This window comes from Ruditapes philippinarum, unplaced genomic scaffold (genome assembly GCF_026571515.1).
Source record: "Ruditapes philippinarum isolate M1 unplaced genomic scaffold, ASM2657151v2 ctg3514_1_1_1_1, whole genome shotgun sequence".
Lineage (NCBI taxonomy): Eukaryota > Metazoa > Mollusca > Bivalvia > Venerida > Veneridae > Ruditapes > Ruditapes philippinarum.
The window spans coordinates 1-26,922 of NW_026863038.1; the positions used below are offsets into that span (position 1 = coordinate 1).

The window sequence follows — 26,922 nt, forward strand, 5'->3', positions numbered from 1 at the left end:
CTCAATTAAGAAGAAGTGCAGTGCCCAAGAACTGGTACTCTGCATTTCTTATTTTTTGAGTTTATTGCCCTTTGTTAGTTATCATACTTTATTTTCCAGGCCATTTCTCATAGATTATAAAAGCTTAAGACTTGAAACTTATTAGGATGATAGATCTTTTGATAAGAAGTGCAGTGCACAGAAACTGCTGATCTGCATTTCTTATTTTTTGAGTTATTGCCCTTTGTTAATTTTCATACTTTATTTTTGTCCAGGCCATTTCTCATAAATTATAAAAGCTTTAGACTTGAAACTTAATAGGATGACAGATTTTATTGATAAGAAGTGCAGTGCACAGAAACTGCTGATCTGCATTTCTTATTTTTTGAGTTATTGCCCTTTGTTGATTTTCAAATTTCATTTTTGTCTTTGCCATTTCTCTTAAACTATATTGTTCACAAGGCGACACATCCGACTCGCGGAGTTCTAGTTTGAATAATTTCATTTTCTTGCGCAATAAAACATTTTTTCCCTAAAATGAGACTTCGTTTTCCATATGCGTTTCACAGTAAGCATTTACCATACCAGGTTGTACAATAACTTTATTTGGTCCGTAAATCAGTCATTTACACAAAGTCTTCTGAACTTCATTCAGAATTCATGTCTCATTATTGTGAGCAAAATTCTGAGTTTCCTTTACCTATAAGCTGGAAAATGTTTAATTATCCCCCGCCGAAAAGGCGGTTGGGGATATAAAATTAGTCTCCGTCCGTCCGCCTGTCCTTCCTTCAGTCTGTCCTTCCGTCCTCATTTTAGTCCGGACCATATCTTAAAAAGTATTTGAGGTATCAACTTGAAACTTCATAGGTGGATAAATCATATTTAGGAGAAGTGCAGTGCACATCAATGATGATTCTATCCTACATAATTTTTCAGTTATTGCCCTTTGTTATTTTTCAAACTCAATTTTTGTCCAGAGCATAACTCAAAAAAGCCTTTAAGATGGATAGATCTCACTCAGGAGGTGTGCAGTGCAAAAAAGTGATAACTCTACCCCTTCATAGTTTTTGGGTAATTACCCTTTGTAATTTTGCATACTTTATTTTCCACCTGAGTGGAGCATAACTAAAAAAACTCTTTGAGATGTCAACATGTACTTCATCGGTGGATTGATCTTATTGAGGAGGAATGTTGTACGAAAGAATGATAACTGTACTGATTATAATTTTTTAGTTATTGACATTTGTTATTTTTTCATACTTTTTGTCCGGAGCATATCTCAAAAAGTGTTAGAGGTAGATCTTACTCAGGAGGTTGATAACTCTACCCTTCATACATGTATTTTTTGAGTCATTGCCCTTTGTTATTTTTCATACTTAATTTTTCACCTGAGTGGAGCATATCTCAAAAAGTGTTAGAGGTAACACCTTGAAACTTCATAGGTGGATAGACCTTATTGAGGAGGAGTGCTGCACACAAGAGTGATAACCGAGCGTGCATTATTTTTCAGTTATTGCCCTTTGTTATTTTTCATACTAAATATTTGTCCAGAGTATAACTACAAAAGCCTTTGAGATATCAACATGAAACTTCATATATAGATAGATCTCACTCAGGAGGTGTTCAGTGCATAAGGGTGATAACTCTACCCTTCATATTTTTGAGTTATTGCCCTTTGTTATTTTTCATACTAAATTTTTCACCTGAGTGGAGCATATTTCTAAAAAAGCTTGTGAAATGTCAACATGAAACTTCATAGGTGGATAAATCTTATTAAGGAGGAATGTTGTGCACAAAAATGATAACTTTACCCATTATAATTTTTGAGTTATAGCCCTCTGTTATGATAACTTTACCCATTATATTTTTTGAGTTATAGCCCTCTGTTATTTTTCATACTTTTTGTCCGGAGCTTATTTCAAAAATTGTTAGAGGTTACAACTTTCATAACTACAAAAGCCATTGAAATATCAACATTAAACTTCATAGGTAGATAGATCTCACTCAGGAAGTGTGCAGTGCAAAAGAGTGATGACTCTATCCTTCATAGGTTTTTGAGTAATTGCCCTTTGTACTTTTTCATACTTAATTTTTCACCTGAGTGGAGCATAACTCAAAAGGTCTTTGAGATGTCAACATGAAACTTCATTGGCGGATTGATCTTATTGAGTAGGAATGTTGTGCGCAAAGAATGATACCCTTTATAATTTTTGAGTTATTGCCCTTTGTTATTTTTCAAACTTTTTGTCCGGAGCTTAATCTCAAACAGTGTTAGAGGTATTAACGTGAAACTTCATAGGTGGATAAATCTCATTGAGGAGGAGTGCGGCACACACCTACCGTGCATTATTTTTTCAGGTATTGCCCTTTGTTTACTTTTCATACTTAATTTCGTCCAGAGCATAACTACAAAAGCCTTTGAGATATCAACATGAAAACTTCATTTGTGGATAGATCTCACTCAAGAGGTCTGCAGTACACAAGAATGATAAATTATTCTGCTCTACTACATATGCATGGCTCTTGTAACAAGTTACATTACAATACTTAAAAACCTTCTTAACAAGTTAACCTGTCAATTAAACTCTGTGCTATTTGGAGATACCTTAACATTATACTTATAACTGCTTTTTTGTATTTTTTCTTTTTTTCGCCGTGACAATCACATTGCTGCATTTCCCAGCAAATTTTTACTTGTAAATTGATATTAATCAGCAACTTTTTAATTGGTCAGATGTCACTGGGTCATAAAATGTTGTTAGAGTATGTTACCGCAACTTGTGACCCTCTCTGGTGCGATATTTGTGTATTATGCAATTATTTAGCGTGAAACGTAGGGGTCCGAGAGAGAACAGCCAATTTATGACACTTCGTTTGATTCGGGTCGGACTAGCTTTGAATCGGCATAACTTTTTTAATAATCAAGCACATTAACATGCAGTTTAAGCACATGAAAGGAATTCATTTACGGAGGGAACCGTGTCAGGATTTTTGTTGCTCAAATCAGCGACTTAATTATCTCTAATTACGTAATATGTATGGTGGAAAAAAAGTCGCTAAAAATGTGTTTGACGTTACGTAATATATTTTTGAGAAAAGATAGAAAAAATTTGAGACACGGTTCCCCAGATATTATAAGTATGTTTATTTTCCAAAAGTTTGATGACAAAAAAATAAAAAATAACTTTGATATGACGATTTAAAATTTTAGGATTTTTATTAAAATTCAATCATTTACAAAGGCATTATTTTCAAATATGTTATTTTTTTATGATGATCAACGACATTTAATGCACAAAGATTAAATAAATAACAATTATTACTAAAATAAGTTGGTTTAAATGACATTTATGTGAGTACCACGGAAAGTGTCTGTTGTCACCTTAACAGATATCACTGGTTTAAAATTATGAGTCGAAGTGATATGAAATTAAAGTTGGGCGGGAAAATATGCATTGCGCATCAATATTAGAGTATATTTAATTTAAAAATTTGGCCAGGTGCAAAGGTGAAATTATTTAGCAGATTCTCATGTTGTGAAAAAAAACTTGATATATGATCCACTTATTTGGTGCATTTGGATTAAGGTGGGGTTTTGCTATCGAAGGTTAGATGTGGAAGCTAAGATATTTGTATTGACAATCAATTTCTAGGTGGCAGAAAAAGGTTTTCTGTGGGAGTTGGAATATCTTATCCTATTATGCAAATGAGTTATGGATTTGTTTGTTTGGTATTTAGTGGAAATGCATGGAAAATGTGATTTGTGTTTATAGTAAAAAGTTTTTTTTTATAAAACAGTTAAGCATGAGAGGGGCATGGCCCAAGGTGAATGTAATTTACATTTGTATGTCCATTTAATTACAGGTTCAACTATTAATGATCATCCCTGGCTTTTTGGTAGACCGATATGGAAGTTAATTCTTATGAAATAAAAGTTAAACAATCGCACATATTCTTCATACCTATGGATTTTGGTGATAGTCAAATGCATGTGCAGCTTACATACAATATGATGCGACTCACATTTTGCCAATTAATTCGCTTTTCAGTGATTATAATTCATACTCGTGTTACTTGAGTAAGTTGGCTGATTGAAGTTTCTAAAAATGTTTTGTTGTTTCGACCCCCCCCCCCCCACTTTTTTCGCTCTTTTAAAAAGACATGTTTGCACACATGATAACAATCACTTGATTAATCCGTTAAACATGTTAACAAATAGTAAGTAAATGCTGTGAGTTGTAACACTATGTCGTGCAAATATACACCTAAATTAAGTGAATTTATAGATAAAGGAAATATTACACTATTTATATAGTCTTTATTCTATATATTTGAAGAAGCAAAATTACTAATGTTTATTTTGACTTTAATTTGGACGGAGTTATTATTGAGTCAGTGGGAATTTTAAATTGATTCTGATCGTCTGACATATTTTAAAGTCATAATTTTACTGATAAAGACTAAATTTTTTGGATGTTGAATATTATCTGTACTATTTATTAAAGAGATACACAGTCGGTTTTTGTTAACATCTAAATAATGCAGTTGAAATATCTTCAATCCATGTTAAGTCCAGGATGATTATGGATAATTGTCGAAAAGAACCGAAAGTCAAATATAGCATTGGTGAAATGTGTGTGATTCGATTAAATTATTTTGTGCATAATTAACCACAGTGATGGTCAAAACGTAAAACCGAGGGCTCCCAAGATTTCATGGAATTGAGATTTTTAGTAGAACCTTTTCTGTCCTAGACTTTTACGGGCAAAGTCAAACTTTGAGTTTTTTAATACTACACTGTATAAAACTTAATTTTGATTCTTATAAGTTTTCTTCATGTAAGGTCTTAATTGTCTTTATGAATGAATAAAAGACCATTTTTAAATTCAAGTATTTGTTATTTCTGTGATATTTTTTGAAAAGTTTTATGTTCAGATTTTTTGGTATATAATAGACGCTCGTTTAGCATTGAAAATTGTGAGGTTTTGATTAGAATTTAATGCGGAATTATCTTTGACCAAGGGTCTAGATGTTTAGCCGGGGTCTTATTAAAGGTGTTATATACATATGTTTTTATGACAGACGCAAACTTAGTATTTGGAATTGTGAGTTATTTGTTAGAATTTAATGCAGAATTATATTTGACCAAGAGTCAAGATGTATAGCCGATCGAGGGCTTATTAATTTTAAGATACGTTTTTTACATGAACTGTGATGGGGGTTAGGTCTTGACAAGACAAGCTTTGAATTTCCTTATAAGGGAGTGGCAGTTGGGCAATATCTCATTCTTTGTTATAGAGTTATAGATGTACGGTTATATTAATTGCGTCATAGTTTAGGACGATTATTTCGTGCTCACTGAACTTGAAGTTTATATGTAATTGACAGACGGATAGATACGCCACTCGAGCACTTCGCATTGCACAGTACAGGCCGTATTGCCCACCACCCATCCCTTTAACCGTTGTCAGTCCTAGATAATTTGTTCTGACTTAAAAATGGTTATTATTTTATTTACTTACAAGATAAGCCAAATGTTAGAATATAACTGTAGTCAGTGAATAAGCACGTTAAAAGCTTAAACTTGAATGTCATTGCTGCAAAAATATCAAATACAGGTGTTTCCTTCTACAAAGACATAATGGTTAGTAAAAGTATATTTATTGATATCATAACTTCATCAATAATATAAAAAGCATATTACTCAATACTGTATACATCTATTCATTTAAAAGAGCTGGAAAATTCCATTTGTTTGCCAGTCATAATGAGTGATGTATGTGTATTTTTGTATGTGGTCTTCGTGCAGGACTTTACTGGCAGTAAAGCTTTTAGTTGTCATTATCCGTAGATTTCGACATGTTAATAATCGAAATAATTATAGTTACAAAAAATTAACAGACTGTGAGCTAGTTCAGAGGTTTATCTTCCGAAGACATATTGTTGTTGCATTGTGTTATATTTTGTATTGATAAAAAATATAATATCTTAAAAGATATTTCAAGAAACAATGCAAAGGCCTTCATCCTATTTCAGTGTTGTTGTTTATTCTGTCCAAGACTAAAGGTCTAATAACTCGTATTGTAAATGGAAAAAGGTTTATGAAAACAAAATAATGCTTCATAATATGACATAGGTTATTTAAACTGCATTAACGTTATGAAGTTTGGGGAAGAAGTACTTTTCAGTAAAGAAGACTTTTGAAATATGTATTTTGAATTCCCTTTTCTTCCATGTGACCTAAATATGCAACTCACAGGAACAATTTGAGTAACTTTCAAAAGTTATCCTGTTATGTTAAGTTTATGTCGACGTAACCCAGTCGGCATTTATTTTTTATAAGTGCATGGGCTTTAAATTACTTTTAAAATAGACTGACTCAGACACAACAATGAATCTGAAATATCTAAGATATTTATTAAAGAATATAATAAACAATATAAATATATAATCACACAACTATAGCATATAATGGTCAGATGTGAAGTGCAATTGAGCATCACACAACATACCCGAACATATCAAGTTTACGGGTGACATGAGGCAAGAATAATAGAAGTACGGAACATTTGGCCAGGATCAGGGTCAAACAAAATGTAACGCATTTAGATACAGTTAATATGTTTTATTTAAAATGAATAGCAAAATATAAGGCAGTGTACATTGGATTAAAATTCCTATCCTATTTTTTGCTATTTTAAAATTGAAATAATTGTTTTCGAACAATAGATGACGCACGTCGACTGATAAAGATGGGTCACCTTTTTATAAAATTTCTAACAAATGTCTGAATAGAGACTTTTTCCATTTTGCAACAGATATGAAATGTTTCTCAATAAATTGTAATAAATTCTTCTAACATTAGCTATGCTTTGTTTGTTCTAAAATTGTTCTTATGACTATTTTGGTGCGACTTTCAACCCAACCATAATAATAATGATAATAAAACAAATTTCTCAGGTTGATGCACACTCTTGATTTGCAAGTATAGGATGGATTAACTTCGTTATTATTTACAGCTTATTACATAAAGTGCATTGCAATTAAAAAAAGATATAACAAAAATAAAAGTCCATTTCAACAGATTTTTTTAATATATTTATGTTAATTTAATGTAACGCATCCATGAGAAGTTTTTTGTTAAATATTTGATACAATTTAAATAGTTAAACTAAGAGGAGCTTGAAGAATAAAACTTGTCACATGTGACTTGGGTAACGATGCAGATCATTTTTGTAGGAATAATTATCTTAGCATATAAAATGTATTACTATACAGAAAAAGGTTAAGAAATGAAGTTCAATCAAATAGCGGTAACTATGGAGCAAAACTATTAGAATTTGAGTGATGATAAAATATAAGACAAATTATGTGTAAAAATAATTGTTCAAAACAGAACTCTTAGATGAATTTTAGAGAAATTATTATTTCAAAATAGCTTATCAACATTGTATTATTTGGCAATAAAAAAGAACAACCACTTAAAGTTTCAAGTAAATCACGTTCACGTTCTGTGAATAGATTTCATTAAAAATAACACAAAATACCTACAATTTTAAGCTGAAGGGAAAACGTAACCTTGAAATAGAAGTGCAGGAATCTTAAACGTTATAACAGAATATGATTGATGATGAATAGTAGAGATTTTGTAACATGCTATATAAGAATAGTTTTTGTCATATAAAGTGTATTATGTAAAGAAACGTTTAATTATCAATTTGACGTATATCTCTTCTAAAGATGAAACGAAAATATATTCTACCAAAATTGCATTTGTACTATATATTTTGAGTTGAAAGAGAAAATAAGAAGGACATTCACTGTTTCCTATGAAGTTTTTGAACTGCTCTGGTTATAACTCAATCGCAACATCTTGACCCTTTCCGTCAAACTTCGTATAGGTAGTTCTTTGCTTACAAGAGAATATGATGCTATATAAACATTAGATAACTGTACATTTTCTATGATGTCATTCATACCGCATTGTTTTAAGTGGTTAATTATTAGCCGATAAAGAACGATAAAGTGGTCACTGAAGTATTATCATCAGACCCCGTTTGTTAGCCGCGTCCTTGTAAATAACTCTCAATAACGCAATGACTATGTTAATGGTTTCTGGATGACTTTTATTGACTTTGAGATCATCAGGTCAAAGAGTGTTAAAATGCTTATAAATGCGATAAATAATTTTAGAAAGAATGTGCCATTCTTTAGATTTGTAAGCTTTTTCTGTGGCAATTTCTTGTCATTTGTGATCATAAGGATACTTTAGATATACCATGAATTTACACATAAATGACGTCATTAATAAATTTAAAACATTTTTGCACATCAGAGAATACATGTTCCATTATGTCTTAAATAAAAATAAGATCCCGTAACTAAGATGACGGAAATTGTTATTTTACAAGTCTTGAAGACGCTCATACGTCTTGTCATCCCGATTATTTTCATCTAATCTTAAGTATTCTGTTTCAGAGTTGCTAGAAGTTGCTTCTTTATTTCCCTCGCCAATTTCTGCAATTCCCGTCATGAAAGATTCGTTTGCGTATATCGGACCCTTTCTGTAAATAGAAATCAACTGCAAAGATGACGACATATGTATGTAAAAACTGACGACGAAATGTCTGATCTGGAAGTATTTGTGGTTACTTATTCAGAAGCACGTGTTGCGTTAACGTATAGATAAAACCTACTTTTATACTCAAGAATAAATGAAACTAAATTTTGAATTATAACTTTAAAGAACACCTTTCCAACATGTTTTCACACAGAGAAAATGTCATAAGAATGTAAATAAGCATTGCTTATGATAGTGTCAATGATTATATGTATACGAGTCCTTACCGTGATTGGCCTTTATTTATTTCATTTTCACCTGAAATGCAAAAGCTATTTTTAGAATCAGAATTTGTAATTGAAATACATTTTTCATGTACCACAATTATGTGTTGGGATAATAAAGTTGGAATAATTATTCTCAAACAGTATTTACAATAACTGAAAATGAATGTCAAAAACTAACTCCTTCGATTTATCAACGTCATGAATGAAATGTTAAGAAAAGACAATTCATGACTTAATCATCTTCATCTTTTAAGATAATTAAATATGCTTGTAAAGATATAAAGAATTATTATGTTGGATCAAACTACCTTCACCCTTCTTATAACGTCTGATGACAAGTGTTGTGTAAATCGCGTATAAACCAAGCGCTACTATAATTGCACCAAGAACAACACCAACGATCACAGCGGCAGTTTGGGATTCGCATTTGTCCTCAATAATTTCTATAACAATATTCAATAACTGCAAAATAACTTCTGAACATGTTACTCCTACATTAAAGGCTTATTATGCTACTGAAACGAATAAACACTTCCTTGAGAAATGACAAACTTTCAAAAAATGGTTTACGAGCAAGTATCAAATTGTAAACGAAACAGTGTCTTGATATCCATACAAAATTACTTTAACTATACTACTAATTACTAAAAAGCTTTATAATGCCAAAAGTTGGTCATAAAATCGGCCAATGAGTAATATTTTTATAAACTTTAATATATAAAGAACAAAAAAAACTTTTAAGAAAGAAAAAAGAAACATTTTTGAGGCATAATGGACCTTAAAAATTAACGAAAGTAGCTCATGATAAAATATATTTCTCATATAAAGCAGAATGTAAGGTATTTATACTTTTTTCAGTCTTTTATATAATCATATCAGTAACTTATTTGCTAGCAATGCTATACAGTAGAATCCATCCTTAAGACCACCCCGGTATTAAGACCACCCCACTATTAAGACCATATTTTATAAGAACGGAATTTTCTGTTCTTTATGTCTATGGTTACATGATCCAGAATTAAGACCACCTCGCTTATCCACTTTTAAGACCACCAGATTCAGTCCCAATTCTCCATTGTGTTCTTTATTTGACCCCACTATTGAGACCACATATTTAAAGTCAACACCTACCTAGATCTTTAATGTGTTGTTATTTTCTGCTTAAATGCTCTTAGGCATGACACTTCATTTCACAAGGTGTCAAAAACACCTTTTATTATTGGGATATTGTATGAAATAAGGTGAGAAAGTAGATTTTAGAGTGGTTTAATGTTGCTTTAAGCACAAATTTATTTCTTATTTGATGGGTGTATTATGTACACCATATAATAATTAATATTGAAATCAGATCAAATAGAATTAGATATTAAATTTCTTCAGAAATGTTTTCTTCCCATCAGATGTAACATTTTAACATACTTTGATATTTGCAGGTTTAGATACATATAGTTTATTCACACAAAATGACTAAAATAGAACATGGTCGTAAAGTGTGTAAGCAATAAGAATACTCACAATTAAGACCACCCCGCAATTAAGACCACTTTGATACAGTCCCGATGGTGGTCTTAATTGAGGGTTTTTACTGTATTGTTTTGTCATCATAGTACTAGTTAATGCAGCAAAACTTAGAACATAGTTGCATTATCATTAATTGCAATTTCACATATTTGTACTGTAAGTATCTTCATGTTTAATGTAAGTAAGAAACAATACCATCGAGAGTAAAGAATGGTCCATACTCATTACTCAACAAACAACCTCCATTTGTACAAGTAACTGCAACAAATCTGTAATATTAAATTTAAAAACGATACATTTGGTATTGATATTTGACGTTAATTTAAAAGAGAAAATAATAAAGATTATTTTAGAATTAAGATAATCCCATTTATTTTAGAGAAATAATCGTCTGCTACCTTGTTTTAAGCTATCATTACGTGGCAATCGGTAGATTGTTTACATTACACTGGTTACCGTGTTTATCTTACCATTTCAATATAGGGCCGGGTTTAAAGAATTAGCTGTTAATAATATAAAAGTTCGAGTTTCTCGTGCAACTTTCTCAGTTATTGTTTGACGACAAAGCTATAACACACCAAATTATAGTAAGCTGAAAATTATTTGCCATGCCACGAGGTCGTACACGCCGAAGGATTCAACCTTCGAGAAGAGAAATGGCTAGGCGACGCAGCGAGAGAGGACAGGCAGCTTCAGTACCTGAAATTCCTCTAGGGAGCGTCGTTTGCAGAGAAATGCACGAGGGACCGTCGAATGTCAAGAAAATTCAGCTCCACGTCGTGCAGGTAGAGCAGTAAATGCTTGTGGTAGCGCCCAGCCCCAACAAAGTCAAGAGCACGTGCAGGATAACCCGCGCGTCAATGCCAGACAATGTAGGGGTCAGAAGCGCCAAACCGACGAATTGGACGACACGGTGGATGTCAGGCTTCTAGAGACTGAAGCGGGTAAGTCCAATGTTATCGGCTTCGAGCGAATTTTGAGTGCATCGGGTATTATTTCAAAGAAAGATTTACCAACACGTGTAAATAATGATCATTCTCTTGGGTCCGACACAACCAGTAATGCAAATGTTCATTCTAGGCCGCTGACAAATGTTATACCAGCTAATGTATGCTCAGCACCGTCTGTTCGCCTAGCAGACGATGACCTGGCGGCTCATATCCCTACAGTTCTCAAACAGCAAATCTGTAGAGGCGAGAACGCTAATTTTGCGTTGTTGCTAAAGAGTGCAATTGAGCTATCCGAATTTTTTAGGGGCGGTATTGTTACGGTTAATTCCGATTTACAATTGGTTTCTGCTCCAAAGGAGTGTAAAGATCAGATTTATGACATATAAAAATGGACAAATATGCCTCCATATACCTGTCAAATCATTCAGATAAAGTTTATGAACTGCTACATTATATGTACAATATAAGAGAATGCGCTATGCGACAAGTCGGGTCAGTCTGGAAAACTTATGATGAGCAGTTTCGCTAACGCCAGGCTATTACACCTTCACCATGGTCTAAAATCAACAAAGAACTATGGTGGCGGTGTATGCAAGTTAGACAGCCTGATCAAGCCCAAAACGTTAAAAAATTTAAGTACACGTGTCTTGATTGTGCACGTGGTAAAACTGCAAATTTCCCCACTTATGCGCGAAGTGTAATGCGCCCCATCCTGTGATAAACTGTTTCTCTTCAAAGTTGGTTATACACAGAAAAGCCGTACACCAGCTTTTCAACGTAGTTTTCGAGGTAGGGGGTCTCAGTCCCATTCAAGAGGGAGAGGTTACAATAGAGGGCAGTCAAACAAGTAAATCGATGAATCATTGTTGTACATCAGAAAAACAGTCAAATCCAATTTTTCATAATATTGCGAAATCACCAATTAAACTTTCGGCCATGCAATATTATTGACAATTTTATAATAAAATAAGTTTTTATATGATGCTTTTAAGAATGGCTTTCCACAACAGTATTCCGGTCCCCGTGTTGCTCGTGATTCCAATAATCTGCGTTCTACTCTGTTAAATCCGGAAATAATAAACAGTCAAATTAATAAAGAAATTATAGCTGGCCGGGTAGCTGGACCATTCAATGAGCGTCCACTTCCAAACTTACTTGTATCCCCGATTGGTCTTGTTCCGAAGAAAACCCCCGGGGAGTTCAGAATGATTCATCATCTGTCATATCCGCCGGGCGAATCAATCAATGATAATATTGATCCGGCCTTGTGCACGGTTCAATACACCAGTTTCGATCATGCAATCAAAATGATTCAAGATCTAGGTCAGCACTGCAAACTATTTAAATCCGATATTAAAAGTGCTTACCGTCTGATACCTATTAAACCTTCAGATTTTGAGTTGCTTGGTTTTCGTTATAATGATAAGTTTTATTTCGATAAGGCACTTCCGTTTGGAGCATCTGTAAGCTGCATAACCTTTAAAAGATTTTCAACATTCTTAGAATTTTGCATTACATTTAATTTTGAATCAGGGAAATTAATTCACTATTTAGATGATTTTTGGGAGGTGATACGTCGATGGACTCTTGCAATAGGGCATTGCAAATATTTAGAGAAACAATGTCGGAGTTAGAGGTACCCATAGCCGAAGATAAGACCCAGGGGCCCACGGAGATCCTCGTTTTCCTCGGCCTCGAGTTAGATTCAAACAAAATGGTTGTGAGAATACCCACGACCAAAATAACCGAGGTTGTTGGAAAAATAAAGAATATCTTATCTCATAAAAAGTCAGCATTAAAAGAGATACAATCTTTGATTGGATCTTTAATTTTTTTGCTGTCGTGCCATAGTTATTGGTCGGCCATTTATTCGCCGCTTAATCAATTCAATATGTGGGCTTACTAAATTTCATCATCGAATTAGAATAAAAAAAAAGAAATAAAATTGGATTTGTCTATGTGGCTAGTTTTCTTAGAATCATTTAACGGTATTTCCGTTTTTCATGACAGATTTTGGGTCTCAAATGAGGATGTCCAGTTATTTTCAGATAGTGCCGGGGGTATAGGTTTAGGTTTTTGTCTTTACTTCAAGGGTCATTGGTGCAATGCAAGATGGCCAACGTGGTGGCATGAATTAGGTATCACCACGGATATTACTGTTCTAGAACTCTTTCCCATTTTAGTCGCATTATTCATTTGGGGCGAGGAATTAGTAAACAGAAAAATAAAATTTAATTTGTGATAATATTGCAGTTGTGCATATACTCAATAAGTTAACGTCAAAATCAGAGGCAGTCATGTGTCTTGTCAGAAATTTAGCATTACGCTGTTTAGACTCAAAGACTCAACATTTTAATTAAGGCTAGTCATCTCCCTGGCTGTCAAAATGATATCTGTGATGCTTTGTCTCGGTTTCAGCTATCTCGATTCAGGGAGTTGGCACCGGAAGCAGACCTCAACCCTTGCCAGGTTCCAGAGTTTCTATGGAACGCATTCAGTCTAGAGTTGTACAACTGCTACAATCGGGACTAGCATCAAACTCCTTATCAACTTACCGAACTAGCGTCAATATGTTCGAGAAATCTAGACTATCATACAAAATGCTAAGTCAATGGCCTATTCCAATTAATCACGTGATTTTGTTTATGACATTTTGTTTTGAGAAAGGCCAATCGCCAAAAACTATTACAACTTATATCGCTGGCCTGAATTATTACCATAAATTATATGGTTTTTATGACATAAATAATGTTTTTATGGTCAACAAATATTAGAAGGCTGTCGCAGAAATCGTATAACTAACGATTGTCGGGCACCATTAACAATACGCACCTTGGTTTCGGTGTGTGATTCAGTCTACCGAGCGTGTGTTATAATATTTATGAAAACAAGTTATTCGAGTCACTTTTTACCTTGGCCTATTATGGTTTGTTTCGGGTCAGCGAATTGGTAACGTCATCCGGCATGCAAGCTGAAAATGTTTATCGGATTTGACATTTGTAGGTCAAAAAGAATATACAGTTATTAAATTGCGTCATTTTAAAACAAATCAAAGATGGACTCCTGTTCTTCTGAAAATACTTAGAGAAACTGGTCAATTATGTCCTGTTAACGCTCTATTTGAATTTGTGTCAATCAGGCCTCGTTCAAAAGGCCCTCTATTTTCTCACGCTGATGGTTCGCCGGTAACTAGAACGCAGTTCTCGGCAGTACTAACTAAGTGTGTCAATCAGTCTAATTTGTCTGACGCACATTTCACCTCCCATAGCTTTAGGCAGAGCCACATACTTAGCTACCAAAGGTTACCCTTCATCAGTAATAATGAAACTGGAAAGGTGGACATCTCAAGCGTTTCGACTTTATATTCGTCTTTAAATGTTGATTCTTCTCAACCACTATCATACGCTGTGTAATCTTCTATTTATATTTAGATGTTTGGGTCCTGGGTGACTCGATCCCGTTCTGGGCTGGACAGCGGGCAAAGAACACAGGAAAGCCTAACTTGAGATTGAAAGATTTAACAATAGCCTGGTGGGGTGTTCGAGGCCTACGTTGGCAGTCCTTCCGTCACTCTATTGAATCACAGGTGTTATTTTCTTCACCTCCATCCATTATTATTGTTCATTTAGGAGGTAATGATTTGGCAGATTTACCGATTTTAAATTTGAAAGATGTTATTCGGGATGAATTTTTTTACTTGCGTGAAGCTTTCCCTACAACGGTACTAATTTGGGTAGATATACATATGTATTACAGAGGCAGACCTGGCATAATGCCACGGGGGTTGGGTTGCTATGGAAAATAAACGCAAACGAGTTAACAGGATAGGCCGTCAATAAGTTCATTCATCGGGTAAAAGTGACACAATTAAGCCAGACATTGATGCTAAAACTGCATTTTTTTCGGACAGACAGGGTTCATCTCAATGATATTGGTTTGGAATTCCTCCTAGATTACTTCAAAGATTCTATCAATAAAAATGTACCAGTCTCTCGATAAGAATTTGGGGGATAAATTTTTTGATAAATTTATTGTGGCGTAAAATTCCTCCGATCGAGAGGAGATCAGACATTGTATTCTGTTTTGTTTGGCATTTTAACTTAAAACCCTGTGTATGGTTCTACTGCTCGTGACGGAATACCCGTCAGGGTAGGCCGACCTATAATCAGGAAATTAATTTTGGAAGTATCATACAGTTTGTCCATGTGTTTGGACTGCAGTTTGCGTTATTTGGTTTTGCCGTAGTACTTGGCAATTCCTGTTTTTGCGTTGCAGTGTATGGCGTTGCCGTACAATGGCGTCAGTTGTGTGTTCTATTTATACGCTTGGGTTCCCAGCGATGAATGGAATTTTCAATTTGATGTCATTTGCGGTAATCTTTTGGACTGTTGAACACTGTTTTGCGTTTGCGTTGCGTTGCGTTTGTATGATACTGTTTGCGGGTTTTTGTATGTATTGGGACTTTAGCAAAAAGTAAATGTGTAATATAAAGCACGTCTGATCTCCTCTCGGTCGAATTTATTTAGACACGGGATACCCTGTCAAATTTGAGCGGCCAAAACAATCCAACCTTGAATTGCATTTAGTACGATATTGCTTTATTGTTTGCAATAACATTGTTGAAGCGTTCATGTATGAGTCATATACATATAAAAATTAAATATGAAAATGTTACTCATAGTCGTTTTATTTTGTCATTTCAATTATTAAAATAAAGTCTGTTTAATTATTTCAAGAGTTATGATTGGGTACATTTCTTAACATTGTAAAGTTTCCTTTCTAAAACCAATCATGACTTACATGTATTCTGTTCCAGGCACCAATCGTCCATTGCAGTATTCTCCTGGTGATATATTGTTACAACTATCTCTACCAATTGTATAATCCATATATGTAGCATCTTTATCTATGGATGGTAATCATACATATATAAAAAATCAAAATGTTCCTTTATAATATTAAAACCTTAGAAAAGTATCATTGTATAGTTGCGCTAAATTTTAAGCTGCTCTTCCATTGTTAACCTTTTAACTGCTAGAATTATATGTGATGTTATTAGCATTTGCCAACAGACTAGTCTGTACATTCGCACAGTCTAACCATCTTAATTTTTGGTCACTGAATTTTTGTACTATAATACCTAAATGGTATTACTTTGGATGAATTGCTACAAATGCATTGCCAATCAAGTCCATCATACATATTATGTGGGTTAGATATTAATTGTTGTCATAACAGTTATACTTCTTATATTAATGTAAAGTAACTAGGATTATAAATATGTTATACATGTATAATAATAAAATTTTTAATTTCGCAAAATATATAATGTTCACTTATCTGAAGGTTTTCATTTTAGAAAACATTTAGTTTTTTTTTTCAAATGAAAAATAAATTGAAATATTATATCATTATCAATAGCCTTAAATCATAAAAATATATAAAGCCCCCCCCCCTCCCGAGTGTTCGTGTGAATTAATGAGAATTAAATTGATTATAAAAGCTTCGTGTATATTTCTTTCAAATATTAAGAAAGTAGTACTAAAGTTTTTAAGCTGTAGACTATTAATAGTGTAATAATTTACCTTTCAGCTTGTCTGTTTTGAGGATATTAAACCAAGACGAGCTGGTAATTCTATACCAAGTAAATCCGTCATTTACCGCTTGTTTCCAGTTGGACATGCTATTAAAATCGTCTAGTGTCTTAATATCTTTGAAGGAAACAAGAACGCATTAAGTTTATGACTAATGTCTTTTAAAATCTTAACTTCATAGAGAGCATTAAAAAAATTCAGGAATAAAACTTAAGTTATCTTTTTCCCTACGTCATTTTTGAGAAAAAAATACAAGTAGCAGTTTGATACTCTTTACTCTTATGACTTTTCTTGTTTAATGACAATAAATGTTGAAACTTTTAGAGAAAAATCTTGATGAGCAAAATGAATTCAAAAATATATTAAACTTTTCTGTAGGTGGTTTACCAGATAATTCGCAGACTTTTACACATGCAATGATGCCTTTCGCACGTATTTTTCCATATGTAGACTCTTCAAAAAAATCTTGAACGATTGTCACAGCAATTCTTGTTTTGTCTCTATTTTCAAGATTGTTACTGGCCGTAATAACTTTTAGAAGCAATTGCTCCTCAACATTAATCGGAACTAAAACAATGGAAAGATCATCGATTAGAATTAAACATACACCTAATCAAAGTTTATGAATTCTTTGCCAATTTTAATATCAATCTTCTTTAAGACTATTATCCAAACAAACAGACGTAATAAAAAATGAAAAGAAGTCATTTATGTATGTGAATGTAAACTGACATATCATATAAGCTTCTAAACTCCTTGCACCTACAATAAATAACGATCACAATTCATTACATATTTTCAACTTCATTTTCTAAAGTGTAAACTTATAGAAAACTGACATATTTAAGAATAAAAGAAATGAAAATAAATGTATATATTCTCGGGATATTTAAAAAAAAGCTTATTTTGAAAAGTACAAGGCAATATGTCGAAGAGTTAGCACATTTGCCCTAAAATTTAAATAACAATACCGGGGTATGCGTTTATTTTTAGTTTTGTTTAGAGGTTGATATTTAGGGGTAGTATTTTTACTTACGGCTTACTTTAAGGCCGACATATTTTCAAATTATGTTTAAGAGTGCAACACAATCTGCTTTATTTATTTTGTTATTTTTCACACACAAACCGTGAAATTTCAAGTTCCATTCAACACATTCTATGTCTTATTTGCTAATATTTTTTTCATTACAGTATTCATTGTGCTGTTTTGTGCTACCCAAATTACAAAGCAAAGCAAAAATTGTTTTCCTAATATAGGAGTGTATAATAGCGCAAGATGTTAGCATATCGTGGGCTTACAATGACGATACATTATTCTTCAAACAGCTGTTCCCTAATTAGGATCAACATTGACCAAAGTGTGTCCTACATCCAATAAAAGTTTAAAAATATATGATTGAATTTGAACAAGTATATTTCATAATGACATACTCCCTGCAGGGGCAATCTGTGTTTCTGTGTATTTTTCTCCAGTCATGGTTTGATCATTTAATGCTTAAACCTGGAACGTACAAAATTGTTATCGCAATCCTTCTGTCAACTATCAAGTAATTTTTACACTGATATTCAAGCTGTTATATAACCATTTATATTTCAAAAAAAGTAACACCATTCTTACTTATGACGAACAAATGATTAATTGCACAGGTTAAAGGAGTGAGGAAAGTCATTTGTCAATGAATACATTTCTAAAAATACATAGACTCCAATAAACGTTTAAGGTCAGAAATATTTCATTTTCAAACTACAATTATTACTTTTGTCACTGAAAACATTGTTGGAACACTAAAGTTTCATATTGATTTAGCTCGCTTTCATAAAATTAGCAAAACAATGTGAATTTGAAAATCCAAAAATGTATATATATATGAAAGCAATGGAAAATGGGAGAAACCGGTTACAAAAACCATACATTTATGTACTTGAAAGTTTAAAGTATTTTGGCCGAGTAAGAAATCTTGTAAACATGACATCAAACAAGAGTCGGTCACAAACTTCAAATGTATATGACTCTTCTGGAATAACATTGACGAACGTTTCGTAAAAATACAGTTGAGGAAGTTGGTGATCAAATATCTTTACAACCCTTTTTTCCTGAAAATAAGGGAAGGAGAACTAATCACTATATGCTTAAAACTATTTCATTGTCAAGGTTACACAATTCCTACTGTTTACTGTTTTATGACTGTTTCGATATAAAAGGTTTGATACCTTATCTGAAATTACTGGCAGCAGTATCTTAATCTGGAATTGACAAATCTACTGAAACGTTCATGAGCTAATGCTAATAAACATATGATATTAATATAAACAAGGCTAATGTTGGTTTGAAATGGCATGCAGCAAGTTATGTATATTAAAGATTAAAGACAAAACACTTGTGACAATCTGAACATTACAATTATATTTTTCATCACATATTAATTATTTGTACTGAATTGCGTATTTAAATATTTCAAGAACTTATTTCATCTAAGAAGAAAAAATGTATAACTGTATGATGAACTTAAAATTTTCCTTCTGTGTTTTCTTCAGTTAGCTATAGAAAAAAATCATTAAAACTTACAAGTTTTTGGTCTTGAAAATACAAAAATCTGTATTATTTTATCACACTATTCTGTAGCAATATGACTGGGGCTAGCCAGCTTATTTTCATCCTTGTATAATTTCCACCAGGATTGGTTGTGAGCACAAAGTTTGAAACTTTTCCTGATGCTGATATAATTGCATATATATATATCATACTTTTATTTCTTTAAAACATACCTATTGTTTAATGTTGGTGTTTTTATAACATTTACTTTGTATGCCAGCTAAAAAGACTCTTATAGCAAGGTTAATTTGTAATGGGCTAAATTAAATAACATAAATCTGTTTATTTTAGCCAAAAGCCTGTATTATCATAAATGTTGCTATGAAAATCTGTGTTTATTTGTATTTTAGAACCTTTGGAACGTAACATGTACATTTTAATTGAACATTAAACGCTTCCATAAGAAAACTTCCACCGTAAGTTTTAAAGCGTAACCATTACACGAAATACTTACTAGACTGTTTGCATATACATGTATACTCAATCTAAAAGACTGAACATTACACAAAACAATTAACACATATGTAAAGAGTGAACATTACACGACATGATAAGAATGAGTAAATACAAACAATTCACGAGAGAACAACACAATAAAATCAAAGCACTGAATGTACTGATGGGGAGGCTATGACAGAATGTTTCAGACTTATAGTTTCTTTTCTTTTTGCTTAAAATGTGCTGTTATTTCAATTATTACCAAAATAAGAAGATATGCACATTGTGTCATTTATCCTTACTGTTGTGTTCAACCATTCATATATATGGTTAATATGGTTGACTATTCATTTTGTTAATATTCCAGAACATTTCATTGAGGTCTTCATTAATTCGGACTGCTAATCCTGCAAATTTTGAAAACCCTAAACTGTCAATAATAAATGACATACCAGAAAGTATGACGACTGTTCATTATAAGATAACAATAACATTTTACAACTGACTGTTCCTTATCTTTTCTAGGACTGTTCATCATAAATACTTTATGTCATTTTAATATCATTGAATGATAATAACAACTGCAAGTTATGCAACATTTTTATTGAACATAAAAATTATACATATTTACATGTCATGTACCATAATTGAGATCAATAAGATAATGTCTTGTGATGAGTATTAATATTCATGCTCTACGGACAGAAAGATGTCTTCTTCCGAAGCAAATCTGGAATAAAATCACGTTTCAGAAAATTATTCCCATTTCATTACTCGTCGCGGACTTTGACGGCTTCGGATATTTATTAAAACTAAATATTTCTTGAAAAAATACATATCTGCAAAGCTTATTCAAAATTGAATCAACCTAAGTGAAAATTGATCAGGAAGTTATATCTTCTTTTTTTACCTCCAACACTCAACCAACTTATGGTAGTTAATAGATAGATTCTACATGTATTTTGCGGAAAATCTATTGTTAACAGGGTGTGCGGTTATTACGTAGGGTTTTCCCTGTCGACCATTTCCCGCAAATAGATGAGAACATCGAAGCGTCAGTGCTATGAATGGTGTAATAATTTATAAATAGCGTGTTTTGGAAGCTTTTTGTTGGCGTGCACGTCGCGGAGAAGGCACACGGCAGGTCAAGGTCAAGTCATCTCAAGTACCAGAGGTGATTGGTTGACCTGTCGTGACTTACTCTGGAGGTTTGGCGCTAATGAATGCCGTTTTTGTTGTCGTCAGTCAGGAAGTTGATGCTTTGCCAGTATTGTCGTCTCCTTTACCACCAACGAACGAAGAATGGGCTACCAGGAAGATTCGGCTTGAAAAAGACGTCCCCGATGCTATAATCTCGGACATATGGTTATTCCGGCCCCGAGTATAAATAAACTTTAAACACACACACTTTTGTTGAAAACAAAAACAAAAAAAACAACAACACATTTTCTGTAGTATTTTTTCAAGTGTTGTAAAATGAATACGAACATTCCTCTTATGCCGCCGATTATTTTTTGAACACAAACATATAAGTTTTTTTATTTGATTTATTCAAATAAACATTAATCACTTCAGCCCCCGCAAATATCGTTTTCAAATTAAAGTTTCGTAAGATATGTTGATGAATTCCCGATGCTAAACTGTAAGTCATTCGTATATATATGCGTTTTTTGTTGTTTTTTGTTGTTGTTTTTTAAGCCTCTTATTCTTTAATATTTTTTATGTATCTCATAATCTGTATTGAAAATTTAAATTTTATTACACATGGACTATCAAATTATGATTCGTTGCCCTAGAATTGAATAAACTTTCTAATTACACAATACGGGATCATTCATTTGATTGAAGACTGATCTTTGCGTCTTTCTCTGAAATAATTGTTTCCTTGTTAAAACATATTTGACCACATATTTCTGTCATTTAACTGTTCACTTTACAGCTATAATGATATGGTGGTTTATGAGCGTTTTCCGCGTACAGCCTCCTAGGGTGTACTAATAAGTTAGTTTTCCTTAGTTATCACGCAAACACGATCCATGTCTCTGATGTAAGCGACAATTTACCATTATTTGTCTATAAAAAATATTAAGGACTATTAATGGTTTATATCAACAAAAGAACATGCATGATATTGAGACTACTGTGTTGCAACGTTCTAATTAATGACCCGTCATAAACAGTTGGTCGCTGCGTAGTAATTGGAAAATTGTTATCAAAAATAATAAAGAATATTTGCCACCTAATTAAAGCATTTACTTATAAATTTTCTTTTATGCTTTTTTAAAAAAAAATTATTGATAAAGTTATTATGTAGAAGGGTTTTCATACCAGAACTATTTATTACAGACGTACGTATGCCTAAACCTGATTACCGCGGCAGTATGACGTCACGGAGTAGTGATTTTGAAAAAAATAACAAACAAAAATCAAGAATTTTTCAGAGAATTATTATCTGATATGAAATTAAAGAATGAAAATATTTTCATATTGTAAATGTCTGTGATGAGTGATGAGTCAGCTTAGAAAAAATCAAGGTACTATTTTTTAACCTGATTACCGCGGCAGTAAGGTTTGACGGACGGTATTAACATTGGGTCGGCATAGCCTCCCCAAAAACAAAATACTGACATGAAAAGTGAAATGACCTATTTAACATTAATACCATAAATGAGCAAGCACCAAACTAGAAAACCATTATAAATGCACAGGGCGTTAACTGGAGTACAGGTATTCCAGTAACCACACTGTTTGCCGGAGATAGAAATAGATCATGCTCGTTGATTGGCTACATTTTATCTGTGATTTTCTTATTATGCAGACAGAGAAAAGGATTATGATAGAAAAAAATCATAATAGGATGCTTGCACATTGATTTTTAAAAAAAATTATTCTTCGGTTTCATATGACGACAGGGAAGTGTTGTTTTATTTACTTAGTAATCTGATTCATACTCGGAACAGACTGCCAACTGATTCCTGTTTTCGTTTATTTATCCTATATTTGGAATCTTCTATTCTAAAATACCTCTTATATGTTCTATATTTCCTACCATATAAGTCCTTTTTTTCTGCCGGAACTTTATTTCAAAGACTGGGCGGTTGCCGCCCGATGTCCGGACGGCGTCTGTGCGATTTAGAAATGGATCGGACGGTCGCCGCGTCAGCGACGGGCGGTAAAGGCTTGTCATTTTATTATATTCTTTAATAATTCAGTCAGTGGTCAATATGCCAGCAAAGAAGGCAGTTGATAGAGACACAATGAAGACCAAGCAAATAATGCAACATTTGTTATTTGCCTTTTTCCTAATAAAAATACGCGAAGACGTTCTTGCTCGACCATTAAATCCATGTTAAGGAATTCACAGATACATTTTAGGGAACTACAAAAAATACGTAAGCCGCAATTACAACAAACTGCCGCGCCATCGCCTTACAAAACGACGTAAGCCCGGTGCCTGTGCATGAATCATCCGGGTACCAGTCGAAACCTGTTTGCAAACTGATGTCTATTCTGGCGCTGGACGGGGCTCCGGCGATGTCTGCCCGGTTGCCTTTAAAATTGGTGTTTGTATCAAAAACAATCGTCCGATCAAAAACAAAAGAAACATCCCCGGGCCGCTGCCCGGCGACCAGGTGAAACCGACCAGATGTTTCATTCAACATACTGACCCTAAACATTATCGTCCGTACGCCGTTAGCTTCAAGTATTACTTAAAATGTTACGGCGCCCGCCCGATGAACAGTATTTTCAGCTGCTGCCGTCCGATTGTTTGGAGAAATAGACGCCGTCCGGCTCCCGTTTGTCATTTGTGACTGAGGTATAGATTGTTTTCAAGAAAACTTACATAGTTTGACGCGTGTATTGTATTGAATGCTGTAAAAGAAAATGTTTATATTGTTTATCTTTGCAATTAAATACTTTAATTCAGTCAGCGTTATACAATTGTTTATACAGCTGTGTTTCTCATTTTGAAATAATGTATTTCACGATTATCAACGATTCTCTTTTGTATTAATACAATCTTGTGTCTATGTGCGATTTTATCATTTTTTCACACTTGATATTTATATACATATATTTTTAGCTCACCTGAGCTTGCTCAGGGTGAGCTTTTAGGATCGGTGAATGTCCGTCGTCCGTCCACAATTGCTTGTGAACACTCTAGCGGTCGCATTTTTGCCTCAATCATCATCAAACTTGGTCAGGATGCTTATCTAGTTGAAAGCTCGGATGAGATCGAACATGGCTCATCTCTGATGAAAAACTAGGTCACAAGAGCTAAAAATAGAAAAACCTTGTGAACACACTAGAGGTCACATTTTTGACCCAATCATCATCAAACTTGATCAGGATGTTTGTCTAGGTGATAGCTCGGATGAGTTTGAACATGGGTCATCTCGGATGAAAAAGTAGGTCACAGGAGCTATAAATAAAAAAACCTTGTGAACACTCTAGTGGTCACATTTTTGAACCAATCATCATCAAACTTGGCCAGAATGCTTGTCTAGTCAATTGCTTGGATGAGTTCGAACATGGGTCATCTCTGATGAAAAACTAGGTCACAGGAGCTAAAAATAGAAAAACCTTGTGAACACTCTAGTGGTCACATTTTTAACCAAATCATCATCAAACTTTGTCAGGATGCTTGTTTAGATAATAGCTCGGTTGAGTTCGAATATGGGTCATCTCGGATGAAAAACTAGGTCACCGGAGCTATAAATAGAAAAACCTTGTTAACACTCTAGCGGTCACATTTTTGCATCAATCATCATCAAACTTGGTCAGGATGCTTATCTAGTTGATAGCTTGGATGAGTTCGAACATGAGCCATCTCGGATGAAAAAGTAGGTCACCGGAGCTAAAAATAGAAAAACCTTGTTAACACTCTAGCGGTCACATTTTTGCATCAATCATCATCAAACTTGGTCAAGATGCTTGTCTAGGTGATAGCTCGGATGAGTTCGAACATGGGTCATCTCGGATGAAAAAGTAGGTCACCGGAGCTAAAAATAGAAAAACCTTGTTAACACTATAGCGGTCACATTTTTGCACCAGTCATCATCAAACTTGGTCAAGATGTTTGTCTAGGTGATAACTCGGATGAGTTTGAACATGGGTCGTCTCGGATGAAAAACTAGGTCACCGGAGCTAAAAATAGAAAAACCTTGTTAACACTCTAGCGGTCACATTTTGCATCAATCATCATCAAACTTGGTCAGGATGCTTATCTAGTTGATAGCTTGGATGAGTTCGAACATGAGTCATCTCGGATGAAAAAGTAGGTCACCGGAGCTAAAAATAGAAAAACCTTGTTAACACTCTAGCGGTCACATTTTTGCATCAATCATCATCAAACTTGGTCAAGATGATTGTCTAGGTGATAGCTCGGATGAGTTCGAACATGGGTCATCTCGGATGAAAAAGTAGGTCACCGGAGCTAAAAATAGAAAAACCTTGTTAACACTATAGCGGTCACATTTTGCATCAGTCATCATCAAACTTGGTCAAGATGTTTGTCTAGGTGATAACTCGGATGAGTTTGAACATGGGTCGTCTCGGATGAAAAACTAGGTCACCGGAGCTATAAATAGAAAAACCTTGTTAACACTCTAGCGGTCACATTTTTGCATCAATCATCATCAAACTTGGTCAGGATGCTTATCTAGTTGATATCTTGGATGAGTTCGAACATGAGTCATCTCGGATGAAAAAGTAGGTCACCGGAGCTAAAAATAGAAAAACCTTGTTAACACTCTAGCGGTCACATTTTTGCATCAATCATCATCAAACTTGGTCAAGATGCTTGTCTAGGTGATAGCTCGGATGAGTTCGAACATGGGTCATCTCGGATGAAAAAGTAGGTCACCGGAGCTAAAAATAGAAAAACCTTGTTAACACTCTAGCGGTCACATTTTTGCATCAGTCATCATCAAACTTGATCAAGATGTTTGTCTAGGTGATAACTCGGATGAGTTTGAACATGGGTCGTCTCGGATGAAAAAGTAGGTCACCGGAGCTAAAAATAGAAAAACCTTGTTAACACTCTAGCGAACACATTTTTGCATCAATCATCATCAAACTTGATCAAGATGCTTGTCTAGGTGATAACTCAGATGAGTTCGAACATGGGTCATCTCGGATGAAAAACTAGGTCACAGGAGCTAAAAATAGAAAAACCTTGTTAACACTCTAATGGTCACAATTTTGACTCAGTTGTCATCAAACTTGGTCAGGAAACTTGTCTAGGTCATTGCTGGGAATAAATTAAACATGGGACATCTCGGATGAAAAACTTGGTCACAGGAGCTAAAAATAGAAAAATCTTGTTAACACTCTAGTGGCTACTGTTGTGATCCAAATATTCTGTTAATTGGTCTGAAAGTTTGTTTTGATGATTTCTAAGTCAAGATCGAACATGGGTCACACCGCCCAAATATGGAAAAACCTTGTTAACATTCTAGTGGTCATATTTTCGACTCTCAATTTTCATCAAACTTGGTCAGGATGCTTGTCTAGGTAATTGCTTGGATGAGTTCGAAATCGCATGTGAAACTAGGTCACCGGAGCTAAAAATAGAAAAATCTTGTTAACACTCTAGTTGCTACTGTTTTGATCCAAGTATCCTGGAAATTGGTCTGAAAGTTTGTTTTGATGATTTCTAGGTCAAGTTTGAATATGTGTCACCTGGGTAAAAAACTAGGTCGCACTGCTCAAATATGGATAATCCTTGTTAACACTGTAGTGGTCACATTTTTGACTCACCTGTCATGAGACTTGGTCAGAATGCTTGTCTAGGTAATTGTTTGGATGAGTTTGATAAGTCAGGTAAGCGATCTAGGGCCATCATGGCCCTCTTGTTTAAATTGTTGTCATTGTATGTCTTATTTTGTTAATTAACGTTTATGTACTGAGACATGACTTTTACGACCAAACACATTATCTGTCGTCTGCATTTAAAAATATTTTACATTATTTGGTAAATTTGTTGCCGAAAATTGAA

The 26,922-nt window shown here is 33.8% G+C and overlaps 2 protein-coding genes and 1 long non-coding RNA gene across 3 annotated transcripts in view; all 3 read right to left on the reverse strand.

Annotated features, from left to right (window-relative positions):
* Positions 1-6,377: 6,377 nt before the first annotated feature.
* LOC132720974 (uncharacterized) lies at positions 6,378-9,743 on the reverse strand. The gene is made up of 4 exons (XM_060705220.1): positions 9,732-9,743; positions 9,135-9,288; positions 8,827-8,857; positions 6,378-8,543 (listed from the first exon to the last, which is right to left on the reverse strand). Exons 1-4 carry the CDS (start codon positions 9,741-9,743, stop codon positions 8,384-8,386), a joined length of 357 nt encoding a protein of 118 aa, XP_060561203.1. The 3' UTR covers positions 6,378-8,383.
* A 799-nt stretch (positions 9,744-10,542) lies between these two features.
* LOC132720973 (uncharacterized) lies at positions 10,543-16,486 on the reverse strand. The gene is made up of 2 exons (XR_009624409.1): positions 16,098-16,486; positions 10,543-10,616 (listed from the first exon to the last, which is right to left on the reverse strand). It is a non-coding gene; the product is annotated as an uncharacterized LOC132720973 (long non-coding RNA).
* A 361-nt stretch (positions 16,487-16,847) lies between these two features.
* Positions 16,848-26,922, reverse strand: part of LOC132720969 (titin-like) — a gene marked incomplete at its 5' end in the record, with an annotated part of 58,143 nt that continues 48,068 nt past the window's right edge. Inside the window, 2 exons of the mRNA XM_060705218.1 lie at positions 16,848-17,008; positions 17,279-17,458. Of these exons, the coding sequence (XP_060561201.1) occupies positions 16,863-17,008; positions 17,279-17,458 (326 nt within the window). The remainder of the gene's footprint in view (positions 17,009-17,278; positions 17,459-26,922) is intronic.

Excerpts from the sequence above, each read along its gene's own strand:
- LOC132720974 (XM_060705220.1), bottom strand. Across the intron at positions 8,858-9,134 it reads ACGTTATAAGAAGGGTGAAG|GTGAAAATGAAATAAATAAA; the intron begins GTAGTTTGATCC and ends TTTGCATTTCAG. Across the intron at positions 8,544-8,826 it reads ATAAATAAAGGCCAATCACG|AAAGGGTCCGATATACGCAA; the intron begins GTAAGGACTCGT and ends TTCTATTTACAG.